We start from the raw sequence: 21,731 nt of genomic DNA on the forward strand, positions 1-21,731 counted from the left end.
GCAAGTAGATAAATAGGGACCACTTCGGTGGGAAGGTAACAGCGTTCCGTGCGCATTGGTGTTTAGTCATGCCGGCCACATGACCACGGAAACGTCTTCAGACAGCGCTGGCTCTTCGGCTTTGAAACGGAGATGAGCACCGCAACCCTAGAGTCGGATTCGACTGGCTTTCGAGCAAGGGAACCTTTACCTATACCTGATCCAAAGGGTTTGACCACTATAGTATCCGAAGATGATCATCTGATCAGGTGAGGTCCGCATTTTTAAGATACCTGAGCTGAAGAGAACTATGCAAGCTACTGTACTATGCACTTCTCTTAATTAACTGTGTGTTTCACTCAGGTTATGTGCTTATTAGATAGGATTTTGTATACCAGAGAATGGGTTAGCAGAGGAACATACAAACAACTTTACTGTTCCACATCAAAAATATTGCTTCCTTTTTAGACACTGCTTTGCTGAATAGCACATTAATGGCTCAATTGTACTAATGTCAGTTTACTTCTGGTATGGTAAACAAGGTCTGAGGCCACACGTTCCTATCTTAAAAACTGACTGGTCGCTGAACTCTAGCCTCCTTGGGAGCCTGGCACATCACTCTGCTTCCTCCGTTGACACTTGTAGATATCTATATAGATGGCTTTGTAAGCATTGACCTGTGGAAATGTCATGTAAAAATGTAACTTTCTTTCCAGCAAACTCTTGAAAGCCACTTGATATCTCCTCCTGAGATGCCAGGCCGGCCAGCCACAAAGAATATTTTACAGGTAGTGTGAAGTATCTTTTACTTGTTAGGAGCCATACTTGTTGGGGGCCCATTTTTGTAGTCAAAGGCAAGTTAGGTTCGGCCAGTGCACCCTTTGACAGAATGTTAATTTTGCTTTCTATACATCAGTGCATTGTCTGGATTTGGGTGACTACAAATTTAATGTTAAAAGTTTGCTGTGCAAAAACATATTACGGCAGATGCTTATACGGGGTGGGGGGTGGGGAGGGTTACAGACTTTAAAGCTTAGCCAAGCAGAGCTGGACTGGACAAGCAAGTTGTGTTGCAGCCTTGCAAATCCGAAAGGTATTGCTCTGCCTGCCTTTAAACATATATTAATCTGTTTTGGAAAGAAAATGACTCAAAAGTTTCCCTACCAGTTGTCTGGAGGCAGTTGCTGCAATAGGCTGCTTAGAATGCTTATTCTAGGACTAGGTTCTCAAGACAGCATCTGATTCTGATGTATGCTTTCATGGAAAGCTTGGTACTACTTTAGTCTTCAGGTAATACTTGCATGGAAAAGCTGTTGTTAAATTGCTGGGTTTTTTTCCTTCAAAGGAGATCCTTGGGCCACCTGCTGGAAGATCGACTTCCACCAATGTCCTCAGTGGTTTGATGAGTGGCTTGGAACCTGTATCACTCCTTGGCCAAAGAGCACCATCTCCTCCAATTTCACAGATGTTTCCCACTCGAGCTGCATCTGCTGACTATTTGAGACATCCAGTCCCCTCCCCAATAGGTAAATACCTTTCTATAGAAACCTTTCTTACTAGATTGCCTCTGATGCATTGCATCCTAGATATCCACTACAGCTGAGAGCTTCCAACCAAGACAAGCAATACTAGGGCTTTGAATAATACCTTGGTCAAAACTATCGCACTGGTCTAACTCATCAAGTCAGTTCTCCTCTGTTTCAGAGGGCTTGTAGTTCTGAACTGCTACATTTGTTCAGAGCTTGTACTAGCAGTCCTAGATATCTGACCAAGAAAAACTTATGTATTCTGGACCTAAAACACCATAGAGACTTAATGTCATCTTCTCACTGTCTTCGTAGGCTTTGGACCAAGTTCTCAGCAGTTGCTTGGTGATCCATTTCAGGGAATGCGGAAGTCAGCAAGCCCAGCTGCTGCACAGGTGGGAGTTTGAACTTTTCTTCTACCTTTCGGGATCTCATCTGGAAATGTAGGTTAGAAGAGATATAGAGTGAAGATCAAATGATATATATGTTACTAAGTGTATGAGTATTACAAGTAGTAAAAATGGCAGTTTCACTTCGATACCACTGATACTATATCCTAAGACAGCACCACACCTGCTGAGACTATACAGTCTAACCCGATGGTGCAAGAAGTGTAAACAAGTTCTACTACCTGCAGTGGGAAGTAGCATTTTGGTTGAAGGTTAGGATGTACTGTATGTACCGCAGTGGCAAGCACCAGGAACATGCTCAATGTGCTAGTGATTTAGCATGATTTGTATTACTACCCAGGACTAATGAACAGGTAAGGTAATAAGGATAGATAGCTGAGTAAGATTGAGTGCTATAGTGCTCAATGTGAAAAATTCATGTATTAGAGAAACTATAAAAGACATTCTGTCTCATGGAGTCTTATCTGCCTTGTACAAACCAAAGAGGTTGGTTCAGCTAGCATAAAACAAATATATTGAAGGATTGGGTATGGACCTGTTTCTGCTGCACAAGAGGTACAAGACAGCATTTGTGGTATGGAGTATATGCAACAACAGAATTTCCTGTGATCAACACCAGTAGCTGAGCTAGACTAGCAGAGGGCTATATTGGTCTTCCCTTGGCCTTCAGCTACAGCTAGAACATTGAGGGCTGAGGTAGGTACTTAAATGATCTTATGTCTGCTGACTGACCCAGAGAAGTTGGAAGCTTGGGTTTGTTTGAGACTTACTAGCCAGTCTATGATTTTTCAGAGCCCTACTTGGTGTAATCTTCATTCAGAGCAAAGATGGATACTTCCCAGAGAGAGCCTGTTATGTAATGACATCATCAGCTATGGGATACTCTTCCCACAAATATGATGCCTGGCCTTTTGGGTGTTGTGATTAGGTCCAGAGATTTATTTTCTCAGGATTATCTACTTTGGTTCTATTAATATCTAATTTGCTTGGTTTGTGTCTTCTGTTGGTGAATCCATATCAGGTGAGACCATGCAAATTGGCTGAGCCTTACTTCCTAGCTAGTCCAGGAAGGAAACTCCCAGTTTCTTCTTGTATGTTCTGCAACTGTTGTTATTATTATTTATTCAATTTATGAATTGCCCCATCCCTGTAAAAACAGGGCTCTGGGCGTTATACATCAACAATAAAACAAACGTGAAATCAAATATACCATTAAACATGTAATTAAAAAACCTAAAATCCAAGATGGTGCCTTAATAAATCTTTTTCCCATACTGGACTGTGCCGCCCCATGGGCAGGACAGGAGAAGGGAAACAGATGAAAACAAGGAAAAGAAGGAAGGAGGGTGCCAATGATGGTCACACCATTGCTGTCCTCAACCAAAAGCCCGGCAGAATATCTCTGCCTTACAGGCCCTTAGAACTGCATTAAATCCCACTGTACTTTGTTTTCTCATCAAGCCTTTTGTAATCTTCTCTGATCTAATTTTCCTCTGCTCTTGACTGTAGTCTCCGAGAACATAGTACAGTAGCAAACATCAACAGGGAGTTCTTTGCCTCTACCATTTGCCTTTTCTCTAACTATTTGACCTACTGTATGTACCTAGCCCCCAAGTAGTGTGCATTCCACTGGAACATACTGCCTGTGTCATACAGGACATCCACTACCAGTCTTAAATTGCCTTTCAATCACTCGAGAATATACTAAACCCATTGGTGTGAAGCACAGAGACCACGAAGAAGATCTTCCTGTGATCAACACCAGTAGCTGAGCTAGACTAGCAGAGGGCTATATTGGTCTTCCCTTGGCCTTCAGCTACAGCTAGAACATTGAGGGCTGAGGTAGGGACTTAAATGATCTTATGTTTGCTGACTGGCCCAGAGAAGTTGGAAGCTTGGGTTTGTTTGAGACTTACTAGCCAGTCTATGATTTTTCAGAGCCCCACTTGGTGTAATCTTCATTCATAGCAAAGATGGATACTTCCCAGAGAGAGCCTGTTATGTAATGACATCATCAGCTATGGGATACTCTTCCCACAAATATGATGCATGTTGGGTGTTGTGATTAGGTCCAGAGATTTATTTTCTCAGGATTATCTACTTTGGTTCTATTAATATCTAATTTGCTTGGTTTGTGTCTTCTGTTGGTGAATCCATATCAGGTGAGACCATGCAAATTGGCTGAGCCTTACTTCCTAGCTAGTCCAGGAAGGAAACTCCCAGTTTCTTCTTGTATGTTCTGCAACTGTTATTATTATTTATTCAATGTATGAATTGCCCCATCCCTGTAAAAACAGGGCTCTGGGCGTTATACATCAACAATAAAACAAACGTGAAATCAAATATACCATTAAACATGTAATTAAAAAACCTAAAATCCAAGATGGTGCCTTAATAAATCTTTTTCCCATACTGGACTGTGCCGCCCCATGGGCAGGACAGGAGAAGGGAAACAGATGAAAACAAGGAAAAGAAGGAAGGAGGGTGCCAATGATGGTCACACCATTGCTGTCCTCAACCAAAAGCCCGGCAGAATATCTCTGCCTTACAGGCCCTTAGAACTGCATTAAATCCCACTGTACTTTGTTTTCTCATCAAGCCTTTTGTAATCTTCTCTGATCTAATTTTCCTCTGCTCTTGACTGTAGTCTCCGAGAACATAGTACAGTAGCAAACATCAACAGGGAGTTCTTTGCCTCTACCATTTGCCTTTTCTCTAACTATTTGACCTACTGTATGTACCTAGCCCCCAAGTAGTGTGCATTTCACTGGAACATACTGCCTGTGTCATACAGGACATCCACTACCAGTCTTAAATTGCCTTTGAATCACTCAAGAATATGGAGAGAGGTGTCAGCTGGAGTAAGTAGCTAGCAATCATGCTCCAAAGCATTCATCAGAAGACCTAGTTAAATTCTTGCTTGCTTTTTACAGCAGGAGCTGCCATTGGGTAGCAAAGTGAACATCTATTTTTAATACTATCTTTTATTGCATCTTATTTCTGCCTTAGAGAGAATATAAATCTTAAACCAGTGTGGTTGGAATACTAGAGTAGGATTTAGGAGGCCTGGGTTCAAATCTTCTCTCTTCTGTGAAGTTTGTTGGGTGACCTTGGGCCATCCATTCTTTCCTGTGGCCTAACCTACCATACAAGATGGTTTTGCTAAAGAGAAGACACAACAGTGTACATTCCCTGAGCTCTTTGGACGAAGGGAAAATGTTCTAGATTAGAAAACCAAACCATATCTCAAAGCTGGGTTTATTTGTGCTTGTGCAGAATTGAGAAGCACAAGAGAATGCTTAACTTTTAAGCAGCTGAATTGCCAGCTTGACTGACTAATTTGCCCCTCTATAATTGCACTGCAGAATCATCAGTGGTAAATGTGTTATTTATCAATGGGATTTCTATCCTGCCTCCCCCGCAAGTGGGGTCAGGGCAAATAACAGGCAAATAAAACAGTTAAAACAACATCCACATACTGACAGTTAAAAACCTATAAAACCTGGATTAATTTAACACATGATGGCGAACTGGTACTTGAACACGGCTCTCAGGTGCACTGGCTGTGTATGTGCCTGCAAAGACATCCCAGTCAGGAGGTATGCCACTACATTTTGGACCAGCTGAGGTTTCCGGATCAAATTCAAGGGCAGCTCTGCATAAAGTGAGTTGCAGTAGTCCAGCCTAGAGGTGACAATTGCATGGATCACCGTGGCCAAGTTGTGAGAGGAGAGATGGGGAACCAGTTGCCTGACCAGCTGAAGATGGTAAAATGCTGATCTGGCAACATTCATGACTTGGGCCTCCATTGAAAGCAAGGCATCCAAGATCACTTCTAGTCTCTTCACTGTTGGTGCTGGAATTAATAGCTTAAGCAGCTGAATTGCCAGCTTGACTGACTAATTTGCCCCTCTATAATTGCACTGCAGAATCATCAGTGGTAAATGTGTTATTTATCAATGGGATTTCTATCCTGCCTCCCCCGCAAGTGGGGCCAGGGCAAATAACAGGCAAATAAAACAGTTAAAACAACATCCACATACTGACAGTTAAAAACCTATAAAACCTGGATTAATTTAACACATGATGGCGAACTGGTGCTTGAACATGGCTCTCAGGTGCACTGGCTGTGTATGTGCCTGCAAAGACATCCCAGTCAGGAGGTATGCCACTACATTTTGGACCAGCTGAAGTTTCCAGATCAAATTCAAGGGCAGCTTTGTATAAAGTGAGTTGCAGTAGTCCAGCCCTGAGGTGATGATTGCATGGATCACTGTGGCCAAGTCGTGAGCGGAGAGATGGGGAACCAGTTGTCTGACCAGCTGAAGATGGTAAAATGCTGATCTGGCAACATTCATGACTTGGGCCTCCATTGAAAGCAAGACATCCAAGATCACCTCTAGACTCGTCACTGTTGGTGCTGGAATTAATAGCACCCCACCAAGGGTCGGGAGTTGGATTCCCAATCCCTACCCCACCACGGCTCAGGCACAGGATCTCCATCTTGGATGGATTTAGCTTCAGCCAGCTCTGCTGTAACCAACCAGCCACAGCCTCCAGAGCCCTGGGGCGGAGTCCAGTCAGTCATCCAAAAACAGATACAGCTGGGTGTCATCAGCACCCAGACCAAACCCCCAGACCAAGCGGGCATGGGGGCACATATAGATGTTAAGCAGCTACTGTGTAATATGAAAATCTACTGTGTAATATGAAAATATTATGTTGTAGTATGAACTTAACAGTGATGTTAATGTGAAACTGTACTGACATCCTGCTACAAGCGATACCAACCAGTTTTGATAGCACTTGATTATCTTAAGGTTCAGCTTTTTCATTATTCCATGCTACTTCCTTTAGATGTGTCAACTTGAGTTACAGCAAGCTGCCTTAGAAGGACACTCTCTGCCACATGACTTAGCCATGCAAATGTCAAACTTCTACCAGCCGGGCTTTGGTAAACTACAAATGGACAAAAACAGAGATGGCTTCAGGAGCAGGTAAGCCTAAACTTCAGATCTGCCATCTTAAACCAGTGCAAGACTATTTCAGTGCTGCCTCTGTTTTGTCCTATCCCTGTTTTGCAGATGGTCAATATGAACTGCACATTGAAATTTGTGCTGACTTAAGAATTTTGAAGTTTTAAACAGTATAGGAATTTGATTTCCATGTGGTTAAACACAGTACTCATAGTAATTATACCATGTACTTTGGAGAAGGATTAGCCTGTCTTTTGCCTTGCATCTGTGAAAGTTATTGTGTTCATTCCTTATAGATTTCAAATTGGTCACTATGGTTTATGGTGCAACTATTCCAGTAGAGTAGAGCCCGGAAGGACTTAATTAGTTAGTGGTTTGTCTTCCTCTTTCCCACTGATCAGCATAGCTATCCCTGTGCCTACAGGGAAGTTTCCAGATAATTTGTTCAGTGTCAGGGAGACAGGCTTGATGTTTTGCCCGGGAAAACTGAGTCACTGCTATGTAGCATTGCTGATTTAGATATGAAAGGTCAGTCCAGTGATTCTGTTGCTTTGTTGCCAACAGATCTGTAAGGAAGATTGTCAGTAACATGTCTCTTTTGTAGGCAGCAACGGATGACTAAATCTCCTGCTCCTCTTGGCCACAGAGGGAATGCATCTTCTCCTCCAGCACCTGCTGCTTCCATCACCAGCATGGTTAGTGCCACTATGCCCTAATAAAGGATTTGGAACCTAACATTTTTAGTTCCAAGATGTGTAAGTTTGTTGGTTATGTTACCTGAGAAGGAATTTAACTAGTAAGTCTGCTCTTGGGATGTACAAAATAAAAGGCTGTGTGACCGGTTGACATGTGTTGATTCCTGAACTTGGCACTTCCATAACCATAATACTTTCCCCATGTGACTCTCCTTGGGTTATGTCCTTCTGTTGACCCCCCCTCCCCCCGGTCTCAGGCACTGCCTGTGAGTGCCCTGTAGAGTTTTTACTGGTAGATATGGATTTGTTATATTGGATACTAATTTCTGGTGTTTGGCTCTTTGCAGCTGTCTCCATCCTTTACTCCTACCTCAGTAATACGCAAGATGTATGAAAGCAAAGATAAAAGCAAAGATGAACCCAATCCTTCAAAGCTGAAATCCGGTGAGAAAGATGATGGTCCAAGGGCGAATGAAGGTACTGTGTGTCATGTTAGAAAAGGAGAGACAAGTAATGTGGCTGATGTAGGGATCTAAAAGCAAGCCAAAGTGATGCCATGCTATACATTGAAATCCACGCCACTTCATGCAGAATTGTGACCTTAGAAGAACAACACTTTTAAAGCTTAAACAAGGCTTTCCAGGTGGAAAGCAAGATAATGACAGAAGTTATAAATCAGGTATCACAGAGGCCAAATGGGGAAACTGTTAAAGGCTATTTTGACCAAACTGAAATTCCTACTATCAGTTAAGAAAACACATGAAGTATTAGCTGAAAAGAAATCCTGACAAGACAGGTTCTCTGGGTTAGCAGAAAGGCAGACCAGAGACTTCAGATCTCCCCTGTCTTGGATGGGATTATACTCCCCTTGAAAGCAGGTTTGCAACTTGGGAGTGCTGTTTGACACAGCAGTCACCTTAGAAAACCAGGTGACTGCTGTGACTTGGAGTGCATTTGCCCAGCTGCAGCTGGTGTGCCAGCTGCACCCATTCCTGGTTCAGTCAGATCTGGCCACTGTGACCCATGCCTTAGTTACATCTAGACTGAACTGTTGCAGTGTGCTTTACTTGGGGCTACCCTTGAAGAGTGTTCAGAAGCTGCAGCTAGTGCAGAATGCTGCAGCTAGACTGCTGGTCAGACCCAGCTGGAGTACATGTCTCTGATACTGCAGCAGTTACATTAGCTACCACTCTACTCCTAGGCTCAAATCAAAGTGTTGGTTTTGACCTTGAAGACCCTATGTAGCTTCTTACTGGGTATTTGAAGGACCGTCTTGTCCCATATGTTCCTGCCCAGGAATCAAGATTAGAGGAAGAGGCCCTCCTGACTGACCCACGAGTTAGAGAGCTTCATCTGGTGGGGGCACACAGGAGGGCCTTTTCAGTGGCAGCCCCGCAAACTTCCCCAGGGAGGTGCACCTGGCCCCTTCATTGTTGATCTTCAGGAGGTAGTTGAAGATGTTTTCATTTAGGACTGCATTCGATTGATGTAGTTCTTTATTGGTGGTCCTAACTGGAGTTTTAAATTGGTTTTTATTGGGTTTTTATTTTTATAATTGTTGTTTTCACTGTGGCTTTGTTTTAGTGTTTTATTTATATTGTAAGCTGCCTTGAGTTCTGCAAAGGAGAAAGGCAGGTAATGCGATCTCTGATAAATATAATCATATCTAAAATGGGTGGCTGATGCCAAAGAAACATAACGTAGAAATTTGTATATGCTGTGCCAATGAGGGGGGGATCTCTGAGTGTTGCAGACTTGGGGAGTTACGATGAGAATTGAGAAACTTCCAAGAGTGGAATGCTGAGAGCAGCTGAGTTGAATGAGGGAAGAATATCTTTCTCCTCAATGTCCTACAAGCTTATCAAATTCTGGAGTAGGGAGATGTCAAAACTGTTATTCTTCCCCTCCATATGATTTTTCAAGGCCTCCTGCTTTATTCTTCTGAAAATGGCTGATATTATTCAATCATGAAAGTACACAAGCTAAAGGAAAAACTTCTGTACAGATATATAGAAAAATCCCCCATAACAGAGGAGGCTGAGGACAATTTAGACAAAAGGTTTGGATATACACATTGCCAGTTGATTTTCATGGTATAAGAGCAAAATGCTTACATCTTCATTGTGGCTTGCAGGGGCTTCTTGAATTGCAGTCCCACAAGCACACACTGCATAGCAAGGTATATCTGGCTATTCTAATGAATTGGATTGATCTGGTAATGAAAGTTTGCAAGTCATATAAATCTTGTAGTAGAGCACTAAAAGCTGCAGACTCTCTTATTGTGGCTTGCAGGGGCTTCTTGAATTGCAGTCCCACAAGCACACACTGCATAGCAAGGTATATCTGGCTATTCTAATGAATTGGATTGATCTGGTAATGAAAGTTTGCAAGTCATATAAATCTTGTAGTAGAGCACTAAAAGCTGCAGACTCTCTTTTGTTGTTCAGTTGCACAGTCGAGTCCGACTCTTCGCGACCCCATGGACGAACTCTCGCCAGGCCTTCCGGTCTTCCGCCGTCCTCTGAAGTTGGCTCAACTTCATGTTCGTTGCATCGATGACACTGTCTAACCATCTCATCCTTTGCCGTCCCCGTCTTCTTTGACCTTCAATCTTTCCCAGCATCAGGGTCTTTTCCAGTGAGTGCTCCCTTCTCATTTGGTGGCCAAAGTATTTGAGCTTCAGTTTCATTATCTGGCCTTCCAGGGAACAGTCAGGGTTGATTTCTTTGAGGATTGACTGATTTGTTCTTCTTGCAGTCCAAGGGACTCTCAAGAGTCTCCTCCAGCACCATAGTTCAAAAGAATCTATTCTTCGGCGCTCGGCCTTCCTTATAGTCCAGCTCTCGCAGCCATACATGACTACTGGGAATACCATTGCTTTGACCATGCGGACTTTTGTTGGCAGGGTGATGTCTCTACTTTTTATCATGCTGTTTAGGTTCGCCATCGCTTTCCTCCCAAGGAGCAGGCGTCTTTTAATTTCATGGCTGCAGTCACAGTCTGCGGTGATCTGGGATCCCAGGAACGTGAAGTCTGTCACTACTTCCACAGCTTCCCCTTCTATTTGCCAAGGAGTGATGGGGCCGGATGCCATGATCTTAGTTTTTTTGATGTTGAGCTTCAAGCCCACTTTTGCGCTCTCCTCTTTTACCCTGAGCAAGAGGCTCTTGAGGTCCTCTTCACTTTCTGCCATCAGAGTGGTATCGTCTGCATATCTGAGGTTGTTGATCTTTTCCCCAGCAATCTTAATTCCCGCTTGTGATTCATCCAGGCCAGCATTTCGCATGATGTACTCTGCATATATATTAAATAAGCAAGGTGACAATATACATCCTTGTCGTACTCCTTTTCCTATGCTGAACCAATCAGTTGTTCCATATCCGGTTCTAACTGTCGCTTCTTGGCCCTTATACAGGTTTCTCAAGAGACATGTGAGGTGGTCTGGTACTCCCATCTCTTTAAGTTCTGGGTCCCCGACCGAAGTGCTCTTGGGGGTATATGCGGGGAAAGGCAGTCCCTCAGGTAGGTCGGACCCTGGCCATGTAGGGCTTTAAAGGTAAGTACCAGCACTTTGAAGCGGATTCGGTACGCTATTGGCAGCCAGTGCAGCGCCTTCAGCCCAGGTTTGAATAGTTCAGCTGGAATACCATCACCTCCACTAGCTTTGTTGTTAGTAATGCTTTCTAAGGCCCATTTAACTTCACATTCCAGGATGTCTGGCTCAAGGTCAGTGATTATACCGTCGTGTTTGTCAAGGACATTGAGGTCTTTCTTGTATAGTTCTTCTGTGTATTCTTGCCATCTTTTCCTAATCTCTTCTGCTTCTGTTAGGTCCCTACCGTTTTTGTCCTTTATCATGGCCAGCTTTGCATGGAACGCTCCCTTGATTTCTCCAATTTTCTTGAAGAGATCTCTAGTCCTTCCCATTCTATTGTTTTCTTCTATTACTTTGCACTGTTCATTCAGGAAGGCCTCCTTATCTCTCCTTGCTGTTCTCTGGAAATCTGCATTCAGTTGGGTAAATCTTTCCTTTTCGCCTTTGCCTTTCGCTTTCCTTCTTTCCTCTGCTATTTGTAAAGCCTCATCAGAAGCCTCTGCTATTTGTAAAGCCTCATCAGAAAGCCACTTTGCTTTCTTACTCTCTACCTGTGCCAAAAACAAATGCAGATGACCACTATCAACCCCTGATCTTAGTGGCTGCCTGCCTGAAGCATTGGGGCTTTTGGAGCTCAGAGAAGGCTCAGTTCTGACTGTGCAGTGGCTGGGCTGGCCTATTAATACCAGGCAATGCTGGCTATACTGGGGGGAACTCTGAGAGGTAGCAGAGCCTAGGGAATTCAAACTTCTTTCAGGGGAGGGGGGAGGCCAGGATGACTGGGCAGTCTTTCAGAACCTAGCTCCAGGGAATTCCAGGAGTGAATGAACTGTGGAACTTTTGCAAGGATCAGCCTGTGGTGTCTGGAGTAGAAAGCCTAGACTCAAAGAAGGCTGTTGAGATCTCCCCCCCCCCCAAGTCATCTTGTGAATCATCAAGTGCGGAGTCCCCCTCACATGCAGTTTCTCCCAGGTCATAGCCAAAGTTTGCTAGTAACTGTAAGTAGCTTCTGGTATAGTAAGATTTTGTTCCTAGTTAAGGTAGCTTGGCAAACCTAGATTATGTGAGAATATATAGAATTGTAGGTTTCCTTACATGTCCATTAGGGAGTAAAACACTTGGGATGGTAGAGGGTAAGGAGCAGTGTTCCCTCTAAGCTGAGTTTTTTAGCCTCCGGCTCACACATTTTTGTCTTAGCTCAGGAAGGGTGGCTCCAGAGCAAACTAATCTATGCAGTAACCAAATCGCTCGCTCACAACTTTAATGACAGTAGCTCACAAAGAAGAATTTTTGCTCACAAAACTCCACAGCTTAGAGGGAACATTGGCTACGGCCCTTAGGAGAGCACCATAACAGAGCAGGGAATTGTACAAACCACTGGAATTGTGCTTCTCTCCAAACATGAGCACTGCACTCTAGCTTGCATTTCCTTTAGTGTTGTACCCACAACAGTAGAGTGGTCAGGATGTATCTTGACCTGGTGAGACTTGGGGCACTGACCCATGCATCATCACTGTGACTTTGATCTGATTTTTCCACTTTTTCTTCCTCCCCTGCCTGTGAAAGTAATTTTGGCTTGCAAGGTGACGAGAACATGGGAAGGCACCTTGTAAGCTGCCCTGAGGTGCTTAGGTCTGAAGAAAATTTGTCATGGCCACATAGCTGTGGTGGCTTGTAATGAGGTGAGTTTTGTTTCTTGATTCTCTTACCTACGTTGCATTCAAAACACATGTTCTCTTCACAGAGAGCCTGCTGCCATCTAGGTCTGTGGACCATGTAGATCAAGAGAATGCTCCCTCTATTGGCACCAAGCTAGTGTCACTGCAGCGCTCAGCATGTTCAACACCACTTTCTCAGACCAATCGTTGCACCAAAGAACAAGATTACAGGCCGAAGGTCACTGGAAGAAAGACGCCTACCATGGCTTCCCCAGTGCCCGGAGCTCCTTTTCTCCGTCCTGTCCACCAGGTCCCCCTGGTTCCTCATGTACCAATGGTACGGCCTGCTCATCAGCTGCCCCCAGGATTAGTCCAGAGGATGCTGGCACAAGGTGTTCATCCACAGCATCTTCCGCCTCTTCTGCAAGCAGGTATACTTTATTCATATAATGGGAAATAAAATGATCAGGTCATTGATCAATAACAAAATATCTTTTATCATCACAAGGTTTGAAAGAATACTGTCTAAGTAACCTCTTTTCTCACAAAGGTAGCAACCATTAGCATTATGAAAACTGGCATTTTCTTGTACCTGGAACTTAGTGGATATCTCAATTAGAATGTTTTTCAGCCGCTCCACCTAATGGAAAGGCACAGATGTTTGGTTTCAGATTCGACATTTCGTAGAAGTAATGCCTTAAGAACCTAAGAATGCAGTGGCATACCTCCTGATGGATAACATTTAATTGGGGATTTTGTCTGGGAGGCTTAAACCACAAACCATTGTTGAAAATACTGGTTCTGTCCTGAGTCTTCGTAATGGGTAAGCCAGAAATGCACAAAATGGAGTGCAGCTTTTCCCATTCTTGATTTTTCAGGTGTGATTCCTCCTGGAGTAGACTTGACTCACCTACAAGGAGTATCTGCTCCTATCCTTGGTCAGGCTTGCTATCAACTGCCGACAAGTGGCCATCCTCTTCTGAACCCACGCTCTGGGACACCCCTGCAGCTGGCAATGATGCAACAACAGCTACAGAGATCAGGTAGTGCTAGACTACAAGAACCAAGGGATTTGAAAATGTACATGATATTCTCAAAAGGTAGAAACAGCAAGCTGCTTAAGGTGTGTGGAAAAAGAAAGTAGAATGCAGTTCTCTGACAGGCACCTTCTGTAGAGTCTGTTGGTTGTTAGATTCTTGCAGAGTGCTGGATAAGGTACCCTTTGGTCTGATGCATGAAGTGATCATCTTACACTAACTCATCCTGAGCATGTGTGTTTGCAATGTGAAGCTTACACTTCAGTCTTGCTTGGTCCATCCCGTTCCCTCCAATGGAATTAAAGAAAACCCATTCCTGCACTAACAAGCTCCAAGCAGTTGTTTGTGAGTCCATAAATATGTGGGAAAGGAAAGGTTGGTTTCAGTTGCTTAACTTGGAAGCTCTCTAATCAGCAGCCCAGAAGGCTAGAGCTTCCTGTTGCTGATTCAGAGATTTAGAAACTGAGGGCTTGGCAGCACTGCTGCCGATGTATATGTATGAAGTAGTTCTGCCCCAAACGGAAGTGGGTGTCAGAAAACACTCCAACCATTGGCACAGGATAATTTATACCTACAGTAGTTTGGTTTGCTGTACTTTGCTTCTAAAATTGCACTGCTAGCTTTGATCAGGCTGCCCAGCTCAGGAGACCTTACTGATCTATATGTATAAAAGCAAAGAACTTCTGGCTAGAGGGTCAAAACAGATGCTCCACAAGTCTCCTTTTGACTCTCATTGGTATCGATGCTTGACTCAAAGGTTACATTTCTCTCTCTCTCTTCCCACAGGCTCAAGCACACAGGGATCTGCTATGGGTGTGCAGACAGCTCCTCAGAATGTGCCATCTCGGACTGGACTGTCTCACATACACTCACAGCTTGACCATCGTGCTAGCCAGCGAAGTGGCTCTCCTGTTGGCCTTGCAAAATGGTTTGGCTCGGATGTCTTGCAGCAGCCTCTTCCTTCTATGCCATCCAAAGTAATCAGTGTAGATGAACTGGAATATCGGCAATGAATAGCCACAGGGGAGAGCAAGTACCTGTGCTGCTTTCGACTGGACACCGATGTCCTTGGGAGCTTGTCCTCTTGTGCTTCACTGGTATTTGTTTTTGGGGCCCTTTTGGTTTTAGCACTTTGTGCAAAATTATTTTTTCTTTTCTTTGAGTGACTAAAAAGCACATGGCATTTGTCCCAGTCTCCTTGTCTATATTGAGACTAAAGGATCTATTATAGACTGAACAGTGAACCCAGAAGAAACTCTGATGCAAGACAGTGCCAGTTTAATTCTGGAAGCATCTACTTTTTGTGTTTGGCTTTTTTGTAAGATATGTGAATGAAGTGCTGGTATCCTCTTGGGGTAGAGGTAGCAGCTAAGGGTTCCTCACAGGGAATTAAATGTATAGACCCTTGTGTACAGACCAATGTATAAATGACTTTTGTATATATCCACCAGATAGCTTTTTGAACCTATACAGCTGTACATAAGAGTAGCTGGTAAACTTAAGCTTTAGTTGGTGTACCTATGGTTTGGATCTTTTCACTGTACATGTGGGACTTCTTTAAGATTAAAGGTGCATATGTCAAGTGTGAGTGAACAGGGTGAAGTTGCTTTGCCTCTTTGGTCTCCTCTGCAGTTTCTCCACTGCATCTCTTGTCATGTAATGTGGTGGCAATAACTAGTAGGGAAAATATGACCACTGTACAGCCTGCATTTCTCTTATCAAAAGGAAATAACTTAAGCTCTTAACAGCACTGAATTTGGGACCTTCGGCATCCCCTAAACACTGAAAGTGGGTTGTTGCATACTTAACTCTATTAGCTGCCTCCCTTAGACAGATTCTGATATAATGGGTCCTCATATCTGCTGGGGAAACCACTAAAATAATTTTCACCTAGTTAAAGGTCAAAAGCAGATCCTCGATTTCTCCTTGCCACCATTGGTGCTTCATGGTCAGTAGCTACAGTAAACCTATTCTGTACTACTTCCAGCTGTATACCGGAGAGGAGAGGCTTGAACGTATCCTAGATCTGCCTCTTGGGTTTGTTTCATAGCAGTGAGTTATCAATTTACTAAGTTTTTAATAATGGCCTTTTTACCATATAGCAACAGCTGAAGCATTGCTGCAGTCTCCTCTGCTTCTTACCTCTTGCTGGAGGGCAGTCTGACTTGCTATTCTGTCCCTTCCCCATATTCAAAATAAAACAACAAACTGCTGAAGTTCTTAAAACTTAACAGCATGCTGTGACTACGATTGATGACCAGGAGATACTGTTGAGGAATGACTTGTCTGTTGCTCCAAAAATTATGGAGTCCACATGGACCATCATTGACTGAATTCACTTTTTACAAAATACTGAAGTGTAAGTACAACTTGCAGTCACTGCCTCATCCCTGTAAGATTGTTTCATAGCTTTTTAAAGTGACTTTTCCCCAAAACTCATGCTGTAAATAAAGTCGATTCTACAAGCTGTCTGTCTCTGCTGTGTAAAGGAACATCAAGTGACTTGCTAGGTTCTGTTAGCTAGCTGCCCACTGGGCTGCAGCTGCTTCTAGGATCTTGAAAGGCATTTTAACAGAGCTGCTTTTACATAGAGGCTGCTTTCATACTATACGCAATAATGGGTGTAAAGCACTCATCTAAAGCTTTGTAGTCACCACAACAATCTCTTGTTGCTTTGCCAGTTCTTCGTACACCAGTGATATAGGAATATAAGAGAAGCCAATGTTGAATCAGGCCAATGGCCCATCCAGTCCAATACTGTCACACAGTGGCCAGAAGTACCAGGTGCCATCAGTGGAGCACCAGGAATACAGATCATCACTTGCCTCAGAGTTCCTATCTATACCTTGTGGCTAATAGCCACTGACGGATCTCTGCTCCATACCAGTGAGCTACCCATCTATATAAGAGAAAGTCCCCTCACTGTAAAATCAACACCCAGACCAAACCGCTGGACCTAGAGACACCAAATTTGGGGAGAGCGCTCCTACTGTGGCGTAGGTGCTCGCTAAGTAGGGATTTTTAGAAATTCAACCCCTAAGTGGTCAAAAGGGGGGGAATGTCCTCCCCCCCCATTGATTCCTATGTGGCTGCCAGGCAGCTGCCTCTCTGCACCCCCCACTCTCTGATTGGTCAGCTGCAGAGCTCAGTGTTAGGAGGTTAAAAAAATTAAGTTACAGGGGACTGCACAGAGCTAATGACAGCTGAGGAAACCAGGAGTGGCCAAAAACCACCTGTGAGGTGAAGCAAAGGTGCTGGCCCAGCCTCTCTGATGGCTTCCAACATACTCCCCCCACCTCCTAACAGGCAGTTGTCTGTCAGGTGCAGTCCCACCACAGTGGCTTCTAATACTACTCCCCCTCCTACACTGGACAGGCAGCTGCCTGTCAGGTGTAGGAGAGGAGGTGGGATGCTTACAGCTACCAGGGAGGCTTGCTTAGCAGGATTGCCTTAGCACTGTTGCTGGCCCAGCCTCCCCAATGCCTTTAAATACAATCCCCCCCCCCGACACCAGACAGGCCGGTGTCTGTCAGGCGTAGGAGCAGGGCCAGGGTATGAATGTTTATGGTGAGATAGTAAAGGACATTTTGATTTGTGCCTCCCTCATGAACCTGAAGAAATGTCCACCACATCACCACTCCCTCCTCACCTCTTAACTGCCCCCAAGAAAGCTCCTGGCAAACGTTGAGCCAGATACAGCAACGCTACAAGGAAAAGGCAACTTAGGAATGCGGCAAAGACATTTGCACATAGTACTCCTGCAGTGCACTGAGCTGCACAGACCAAGTACCAGCAATATCACACTGAGGTGCTCAGAACAACACAGTCTCCATATGAGCATAACAATCCAGGAACACAAGTAGGAGAGGCCTTCACTTTAACGGAAGGTAGCAAGAGATGATTTAACAGATGACTGCTTCTGAAATGGACAGTTCTATGTGGCCTGCCCCAGAGTGAGCTCATCAAGCAGCCTGGTGATCCTTGCACCTGAGGGCAGAACCACCAATGTGGTCTAGAGAGAGGTCCTTCAGTAGGGGCGGGAAAGTACGTATGTCTCACTTAATTTCTTACACTACAATCTTCTCTGTCAGAATTCCTACAACAAATGTCACATTTCAAATTTCATATCAGTATTATAACTGGATTTACGGAATTTAAATACTGTAGCGAAACATGGCTAGCAGGCTAGTTCCTGCAATAAAAGCGGTTTGTTTTCCAAGTTAAAAAATCACAGGAAATACGTACTGCTTTAAGCCACTTGGAATAAGAATACCTAAACTGGCTTCTAAGGGTAGCAGAAATGTTACTTAATCACATAGTATGAAGGCTTAAAATAGTTTAGCAGACCACTCCAGAATGTTTACTGTTGATCAAAGTAAGGTGTGCTAGTAAGTTATTCCTCCCACCCATTCGACAAACAGAATTGTCATCCCTTCTGCTGAAAAGGAGCCTGGCCTGTTCCAAACCGGCCTCATGTTTAACAACAGGCATATCCCTGCTTCAGTACTTTTTACTTTAAAGGGCAGAGAGGATTCTCTTTTCTTCTCCCCCTTTTTAAAAGGAAAGGTGGAAGTTGTGCTGTATGGCAACATATCTCCCTGTTCCCCTCCATATTTTGCAAAGAAGCCATTTTGCAGCTACCAAAAAACAGAGGCTGTAGGATGGGAAGACACGTGTCTGAGAACTGAGCCCCAGAACTTTTAAAACCACCGAGTCCTCTGGATCCTTTTTAGAATTCTATCTTCAGTGAGAGGCAAGCAAGAAGGAAAAGGATACCTCACTGTTGCTGCTCTTCTCACTTGCCTAGGTTCTGGTGTGGTGGTGAGTGTGCCGCTGACCCTCCCCCACTCTGAGGCTTTGGTGGCAGTTTCAAAGCAGGATCTGAAGTACATCTCTCTGTTGGCTTCTCAGGCTGGGGGAACTGCGGCTGGCAGCCAGCAGTAGAGAGACCATTCTTAGTATCAGTGACTAGGGCAGGCACATGTATTTTCTAGTAGGACATGTGGAGCCCCATAGTGTTCAATAAAAGCTCTCTATCTGCTGTTCTGGCTGCAGGCCCATACTGCACTGTGGTCAGGGCTTTTCTACCTGAAAGCCATTTTGCTCAACTCATCAGGACTGGGACCCTGGGCAATGGGCTCATGTTAGCTGCAAGCCTAGGCATGCTTTAACCTTGGATTAGTTTGTAGTCCAAGAAAACAGGATTCCTGTTGAGCCTAGCCTTATAGAACCAGCGGTATCCAAACATCCTCTAACCTTCCTTTCACTCTGCAAATCCATTGGGAGCTGGCAAAAGTAACTTATTGCTCCCTACTAGCCAAGGGGCTTCATGGAATCTCCAATCTGATAGCGAGCAAGAGCTCAAGTCTCCATTGGTCATGAAATCCAGCTGCAGAATCCTGTTTTAATCCTACCCGAACTGATTCTATCTGGAAATGTAAAGAATCTGAACACCTCAGTTAACTGTCTTCCATCCATATGTGAATGGCTTCCAGTTGATCTGATACAAGCAGCCGTATGTGACACCCCTTGAAGCCAATGTTGTAATAGGGCTGCAAAAAAGAGTATTTCATTCCTAAGTGATAGGGATTCTGTAAGTGCCTCCCCCTTCTAGGCAAGCAAGCTAAGTTTGTTGCTCGATGCTCTGAAGCATGTTAGCTGCTCTCTCTGTCCTCAACCTGGGAGAAGACCAGCTCCTCCCTGTGCAGTTTCACTGAAGGTTTTTCTCAAGACTGTGTTTCTGTCCTGACTCCACACAGCTTTCCATCCTGGGACCCTGACAAGATCCTTTGGACATTGTACTAATTGTCATTCAGACTCCTGGTTCAGTTCACAGCAAATCTTGCCCTTCAAAGTGACCTTCCTTATGGCTATTGCAACAATTTGTAGAGTCCTAGAATTCTCCCTGTCCTCCTTGGAGTACATCATAGTGGTGGTAGAGACTCCTAATTCATCCCTAGGGTGAATTCATATCTCCTTCAGAAACCAGGAGCTCCTGCTTTCTTACTTCAGTCTCATCTCCAGTTGGATAGAACAGTGGAATTTATGCCATACTTCAAAAGATATGGCCCTTTGTCATCATTCACACTATCCATTTGAATTTTATATAGCTGGGAGCACAAGAGGAAGGCTTGTAGGTTTTCTCTAGTCAGAGGGCTCTAACTGGGACATCTTTCTGTTTGGGAGGTACATTGAGAGAGTCTTGGGTAGATAGTCTTCTACAAGTTGTTCTGTAATTGCTTGTTCCATGCAGGATAACACAGGTTTTCAGCATCCATAATGTTAAAGGATACCTTCCTATGCTCATGGAGAATGAAGCACTGCAGTTAACATGAGCATTTCTGATCAGTGGATTGGAAGATATCCTTTCCCACCTCATGGAGACTGCAAGTTCAACAGTCAGATTCAGCAAGGATCTTAGTTTTTCCTACATAGGCTGCAGCAGTTTGACTGCTGCAGTTTAACATAATTCTCTAAATTACCCTCCTTTACGAATGGATACATGTTATACTTAACATTGGTGGATAGAGGATATCCTGAACTACCCCGGTTGTCTCACTCTTCCTGGGACCGATCAAAGATTTCTTTTTGCAATTCAGTTTTGGTTTTTTAAAAAGGTCCTTCTTGAAAATAGGTCCTTCATTTACATAGCCCTTCCTATAGAGTAAGCAGGATTAACTTTCACTAGGATAGCCCTCACGGATACAGAGAGGAAGTCTGATGTTCTTTTGTCTGGCAACCTTTCTACCCCCAGTGTTATTAATGGGGGCTCTTACAATAATACTGTAAGAGAAAGGGAAAAAACTAAGTAACCAGTTGCTCTGTGTCATGAGTTACTTATGTTCTGACTCAAACAAATTACTCCTTCTCACTGGAGTGCACCTTTAGTCATAATAGCTTGGAACCATCAAACTTGCTTTGAAACGAGGCCACCCACAGATGAAGCTGGAGTGTCTACTTATTTGACAGCTTTCAGTTGCTCAGAAAAATATGAGTGTAAGCTTAAAGAAAAAAAGCAACCACCTAGTGAAAGTGGGCATACTCATTACTTTCCATGCATCATGTAGTTTTGAGGGCAACTGAGAATTAATTTGGGGTTAAAGGAAAGAAGTCATGACAGCTCATAGGGCCTGGGAGTTAAAATCAGTGGATATGTGCTGCAAGACATGCATCCTCCAACCTCAAAGCCCCCAAATTTTACTACACTAGTGACTTGGTCGCCTTCCCATTAAGAATCATAATGTTTCCTTTCTGTCCTCATTAATCATATACCCTGGCTCTGAAGAGAACAAAGCCTCTTCAAACTTAACAATAGCTGCTCCCCGAACTGCTCAGATTCTGAGATAGATTATTTGCTTCCTCCAACCTCAGTACTGTAAGACAATCACATTATAGCACTGAAGAGCACTGGTTCAAACTAAAAGCTGCATCTGTAACCCTAGAGTAGGGATGTGCATTCGGTTCGGTCAAACCGAATGCACCCCCAAAAATGGCCCATTCAGGCCCCTTTCGGGCTGCTGCGGGCCAATTCAGATTCTTTGATCTAAATCAGCTTGCCGCCAAAATTCGATGGCAATTCGGCCCCATTATATCCTATGGGCCATTGAAGTCAATGGCGAAAACATAGGGTATATTCTGGGGGCTGGAGGGGAGGGGGTTTGAGGGAAAGGCTCCAAACTCGCAGGGTAGCTGCTGGAGCCTCTCCCCAAGATACCCCCAACTTTCAAGAACATTGGACCAGGGGGTCCAATTCTATGGGCCCCCAAACAGGTTGCCTCCATCCCCTCCATTGTTCTCTATGGTGGGAAAATAGTTACTTCCCCCCCCACGGTGCTGTTAGCGGCTCCGGGGGGGG

General features: G+C 44.1%; 1 protein-coding gene across 2 annotated transcripts in view; it reads left to right on the forward strand.

The window, feature by feature from the left end:
• The window catches only part of EIF4ENIF1 (eukaryotic translation initiation factor 4E nuclear import factor 1), a 35,899-nt gene extending 19,585 nt beyond the window's left edge, over positions 1–16,314 (forward strand). The window contains exons 11-19 of one of the 2 annotated variants that reach the window (XM_015416722.1): positions 696–767; positions 1,325–1,505; positions 1,821–1,900; positions 6,773–6,912; positions 7,496–7,586; positions 7,934–8,063; positions 12,926–13,270; positions 13,718–13,882; positions 14,663–16,314. In XM_015416722.1, the coding sequence (XP_015272208.1) occupies positions 696–767; positions 1,325–1,505; positions 1,821–1,900; positions 6,773–6,912; positions 7,496–7,586; positions 7,934–8,063; positions 12,926–13,270; positions 13,718–13,882; positions 14,663–14,889 (1,431 nt within the window). In that variant the 3' untranslated portion in view covers positions 14,890–16,314. The remainder of the gene's footprint in view (positions 1–695; positions 768–1,324; positions 1,506–1,820; positions 1,901–6,772; positions 6,913–7,495; positions 7,587–7,933; positions 8,064–12,925; positions 13,271–13,717; positions 13,883–14,662) is intronic. The other variant, XM_015416724.1, reaches the window with a different exon arrangement.
• Positions 16,315–21,731: the final 5,417 nt, after the last annotated feature.

Source organism: Gekko japonicus, unplaced genomic scaffold (assembly GCF_001447785.1).
Source record: "Gekko japonicus isolate JY-2015 unplaced genomic scaffold, Gekko_japonicus_V1.1 scaffold16, whole genome shotgun sequence".
NCBI classification, from domain to species: Eukaryota; Metazoa; Chordata; class Lepidosauria; order Squamata; family Gekkonidae; genus Gekko; species Gekko japonicus.